General features: G+C 31.5%; 1 protein-coding gene across 1 annotated transcript in view; it reads left to right on the top strand.

Annotated features, from left to right (window-relative positions):
* The window catches only part of LOC107744230 (overexpressed in colon carcinoma 1 protein homolog), a 14256-nt gene that overhangs the window by 5947 nt on the left and 2825 nt on the right, over nucleotides 1-5484 (top strand). The window contains exons 3-4 of the mRNA XM_016557756.1: nucleotides 700-735; nucleotides 853-932. Coding sequence (XP_016413242.1) covers nucleotides 700-735; nucleotides 853-932 — 116 coding nt within the window. The remainder of the gene's footprint in view (nucleotides 1-699; nucleotides 736-852; nucleotides 933-5484) is intronic.

The following is a 5484-nucleotide window of genomic DNA, read 5'->3' as shown; positions in this document are numbered from 1 at the left end:
AATAAATAAATTATTATATAATTAAATGCATAAATTACTATATCAAATAATTACTTTTATAATTATAAAATTATAATAACAAATTATAGAAATTATAAAAAGTTAAATGGATTTTTATATTTTACAGAAGAAAAATATATATTTATTAATAACATTTTTAATTTTAATAGATAATAATAATAATAAGTATTTACATTTTTATATGAAAAAAAAAAAAATAACTACAATAATAAAATAATTTCAGCTTTAGTGTGTATTCTCGGTCAAGAAAAAAAATAAATAATAATTTTATAGATTTTTTTTAGCTTTAGAGTGGATTCCAGGTTAAAATCCCAACTGCAAAATCAGCAATGGCATTTTTGATGCAAATGAAAATGAATCTGTGATGGATAGAAATACAGCATTAAAATGTGAACATTATAAACTGAAACAGGCTGTACTTCTAAAGAGAAAGGAAAACTTGAAATCGCATCATATGACCCCTTTAAATAAAATATACCTCTGCTCTATAGGGTTCATCAACAGTCTCTTTCTCAGATTAAAACTGCTTCTAAATGTGTTTTGATGCGAATCAGTCATATTTGACCGATTCCCATCAAATGTACAGTTATCTTTTTGATATATCTTTTTAATATAAATTGATATCTGACAGATGTGTCAACCACAGAGATGGTCTTCATCTTTATTCTCTTGATGCAGGACAGAAGAACCTTCGCCGGATGATGAGAAACGAAGGTTAGATGGTCTACTGCAATCATGACAAGCCATGCAAGACCTCTGCTAGTAATGAAAACCTCAATATGAGACTGAATCCGGGCAGTAATAATGAATGTGTGACTGTGTGCTCTGCAGGAACTATGGAGGAGTGTATGTGGGTCTTCCTGCTGATCTGACCTCAGTAGCTGCCAGCCAATCAAAATCCACACATAAAGGTGAGGAGCACATTCAAAGAAAGACGGAGTTTTGACATAAAAAGATAAAAGCAGAAGCACAGTAACAACAGGATATTTCGCTTTGCTTTTTTGTCTAGGTCAAATCTGACAGTCATCGGTTTCATATAAAAAAGCAAAGTATGCTTCCTGACTAAGTGACCGGACCAAACATATGCTTCTGTTGTCATTATGACTAAAGCTGCTTGTTTTCCAGCTGCTTTATATACACAAAAATGTGATAGAATCAATAGATTGAAATTAATATATAATATATAATATTATAATTATACAAATGTATTATATACACATTTAAAAAAATATATAAAAATAGAAATATGATTTCAGTTTACAAGTTGTACATTTTTATTATATATTATATATAAAAATAATATATTTGTAACTTTCGAAAAGTGTGTTATTTAATAAATATATGTAATTTAGTGTGTGTGTGTGTGTATATAAAATTTTACAATTTAAAATTTTATATATATATATATATATATATATATAGTTTTTTTTTGTTTAGCACTAAAATAAATAAAAGTAATAAAAAAGTGAAATTAGACTATATTCAATACATTATACATTATATCAAGACATATAATTTAATAAAATAATATATAATAGAAAGCATATTAATATATAGCATACTTTAATATAACTTAAGTGTGTTTTCTTCAATAAAAATAATTACAAATATATCATTTTTTATTATATTATTTCAGGTTTTTATATGTACATTCTAATTGTACATATTTTTAAAGCATTTTAGGTTATTTTAATATAACTTTAATAATTTTAAGTGACTAGTTGATTGTTGGACTAGCCAACTACACGACCATCGTGACCCATCTCTAAAACAAATAGCCTACCATATGAAAACAGTCCATGCTTTATATTTCCAGACTTCTGAAGCCTTTGACAGCAATTTAAACCGAAAATACATTTGTTTCTCTATAATGTCTCTGGCATTCTGTAGCTGTATACATTAACAGACAACAGGATATAAAATACTAATGTATGTAAATTTATAGTTATAATGCATGTTTCAAAAAAAAAAAAAAAAGCATGATGAAAGACCTCACGACAACACAGTCGTGATGAAGGGCTATAATGGCTGGACTGATTACCCATAATAACCCTGTGTATGAGGAAGCAGCGTGCGAGAGGAACAGACTGCGGTATTACATTTAGATTACACAGCACAACATTACCGTACGGCTCCAGAGAGACTTTGAACTGGTCTCGTTACATTACTGCTAAAACCCACGTTTACACTGTATGTGGAGAACAGACTCTGAACGTGTCTGTAAACTCAAATCAGAGAGATATTCGGTGTTATTAACTTAACAACAGCGTATGTGGCATACTGTCCATTACCAAATGTGCAACCCATCCCTCAGTATGCAAACAAGAACATGTGCACATTACTTAAAGAGTAATTTGCACACTTTTGGACATAGATTGGATGTAACGATAAACGTTATAAGGAAAAGTTCACCCAAACATGCTGAAATTTGTTGAAAATGTACTTACTTTCAGGCCATCCAAGATGTAGATGTGTTTGTTCTTCATCGGAACAGATTTGGAGAAATGTAGCATTCCATCACTTGCTCACCAATGGATGCTCTGCAGTGAATGGGTGCCGTCAGAATGAGAGTGCAAACAGCTGATAAAAACATCACAATAATCCACAAGTAATCCACACCACTCCAGTCCATCAGTTAATGTCTTGTGAAGTGAAAAACTGCATGTTTGTAAGAAACAAATCCATCATTAAGACGTTTTAGCTTTAAATGGTTGCTTCTGGCCAAAATGTTGTTGATGAGAGAACAAGAAGGACTGGTTTTTGGATTAGGCATAAAAACAAAGAAAAACGAATTCCTTGCATGAGAAATCAGGTGCTGTTGATTCACCACTTTGTCCTTTATTGATATGTACTCACATTAATACCAATCTCTATTCTGATATGACCTTATATATCCTCTCTCTGTAAGAAGATTGTACTAAATTAACTTTATTTAAACTTCAAATATAAATGAAACCATTTAATTATTGCTTATTTGTTCACAGAAAATAACATGGACAGAGGCTGATTTATTGTTTAACTGCTTTTTTGACAGGTTTACAAGGATTCCTAATCTTTGAGGCAGTGATATTTAAACAATATACTAATAATCTGTTACAAATATAATTAGTAAGATTTCATCTTCTGGTAGTTTCAAGGTTTAAGGTTCATTTTATTTCCATGTTGTTGTGAAGCTGTTTCTCACTGTGTCAAAGCAGCACTTTCTTCCAAATCATCCATGTTGATTTCCTCAGCTAAAACAAAATAAAATATAAATTAGGAAGATGAGTAAATCAAAACATATAATTATAGTTAAGATAATTTAGAAAATGATCTCACCACTTTTCTTTGGCAGGCTGCAGAAGAGATAAGAAATACATCAACAGATTTGGTGAGCATTTGTAAAGTTTAAATATGCTTTACAAAAATGTTATTAGATTGTATTAGATGATAATAACAAATCTATGCAAATCACAATATTATATATTTAGAACAGACAGTTGTTTTGGACATTAATACATTTTAAATAATAAATGTTTACCTTCTTGGAAGAGATCCTGTTTCAAGCTGCATAGAGGAATAACAAAGTTTATTTAATCCTTTCATGCAATACCACATATTTTTTTCTAAATGAATATGTGATTGATTTCTGTCATTTGCTTACCCCCAAGAGTCTGAGTGCAAAATGCAGACAGTTATTTGTCAAAGGATGGTATTTCTCATCATAGTCCATAGCTTTATCAGTCAACTCAGAGAAGTTCACAGGAATAGCCACCTTTAGACGGAGGACACGGTACGGCTAGTTTACAATGAAGATCTTCAGACTTTTCATGTTCACTGTGCCAGACTCACTGGTTGATGAAAAACTTGTGATTTGATCCAAGAATTTTGAATTCTCAGGAGCTATAAGAAAAAACAACATTTTTAGATACACAGATATTAAATAATATATTTTATTTTATGTTTAGGGTGTGTGTGTGTTTGTTCATTAATAACCCCAAGACATAAACTGTGATTTCTCATTTCATTTAATAAAGTGAAATTATTACCTGTAAACTCAATGACGAATTTTCCACAGTAAATCCCAACGTGGTAAACTCCAAAGACATTTATTTGCCTCATAAGAAGATCTCCAGTTCTAATCTCAGCTGGTAGTGGTTTGCCTGTGTCATTTATCTCAATCACTTCAAAATTCTTGTGGGTTCCTTTTAGTAAGAAAACAATCTGATCCCAGGTAATCATCGCAGCTCTTAAAGATGGATTTCTTCACCTATGATATGTCTATATCTTGACAACCCCTGCAGAGTTTCTGTCAGCTTCTTCTCTGTCCTTCTGCACTGGCATCTATTTCTCTTTCAGTTTCTGTTTTAATCACTTAAAATGAGTTTCATTCTTAGGGCTAAAGCCATAATTTCAGTTCCTAGTAGTTTCTGTGTGTTGGATACACACCCCAGGAAGAACCAAAAGGTTGTTTTGACTCTTCAAAGGCTCTTCTTCAAAGAACTTGAGAAGAACAAACTGCTTCGTGAAAAGAACATCTTTTCCACCATAAAGAACCTTTTGTACAATGGAAGGGCAGTAAAGAATCTTTATTTTTAAGAGTATAACAGTGTAACAAAGTTCCTGGTCCCCGTTCCGTGCTCCTCCCCATCATGGCGGATGGCAGCAGGCTCCGGCCTAGTCTTGAGAACTCACTCGCTCTCATTTTCTGTGCGCCCACAGATCGCGATAAGGAGAGTGACAGATTTTAATAATTATTAAAGGAGTTTGCAAATGTGATATTGATTTAATACAACAGTTCAATAAACATGTACTGCCTGATTTTGCTCTATTTCATCAACGAAAATAGTTCCAAATAAAGTAACAGCTCAGCCGCTTCACATCTCTAAAAGCAAACACAGCAGTGTTTAATTCATGAATGAAAGTGCGTTTTTGAACTAATCTAGTGAGTCAATGATTCATGATTACCCATTCATAAAGACAGTCACTTGCTTCATTCCTGAATGAATCAGCCGTTCAAACGAATCAATTGAATGAATGATTCAGTGATAAAATCAGTGAAAAGAACTGATTTTCAGTTTCAGTTTTATTTTTAGGTATGATTTCAGTTATTTAAATCATTTAATATTTCTGTATTCAAAATTTTATATTTAAAACAATCTCCACATGAATTTATGATTTTAGTTGCACTCATGCCACCTCTGAGCCTCATTAAACGTCTGAAAATGTACCTACAAGCCACTTTTGTGTTCTTCTGTACACCCTCTATAGTAGGCTACAAATAAATGTTTTTATTAATACTAATTTCATATGATTGGTAACTTATTTGTCTTATTCTACTTCTTATTATATTGTTGTTTTAAATAGAAATTTTAAAAATCTTACAAACATGAATTTCTGAATTTGACAGATGAAAATGATGCCATTGCAAAGGTAAAAAGAAAATACCCCTGTAAGTCACTTTGAGTCATATTAGGAAGGCTA

The sequence above is a fragment of the Sinocyclocheilus rhinocerous genome, unplaced genomic scaffold (assembly GCF_001515625.1).
Source record: "Sinocyclocheilus rhinocerous isolate Xijiao unplaced genomic scaffold, SAMN03320098_v1.1 scaffold2061, whole genome shotgun sequence".
Lineage (NCBI taxonomy): Eukaryota > Metazoa > Chordata > Actinopteri > Cypriniformes > Cyprinidae > Sinocyclocheilus > Sinocyclocheilus rhinocerous.
This window is presented reverse-complemented; position numbering and strand designations above follow the sequence as displayed.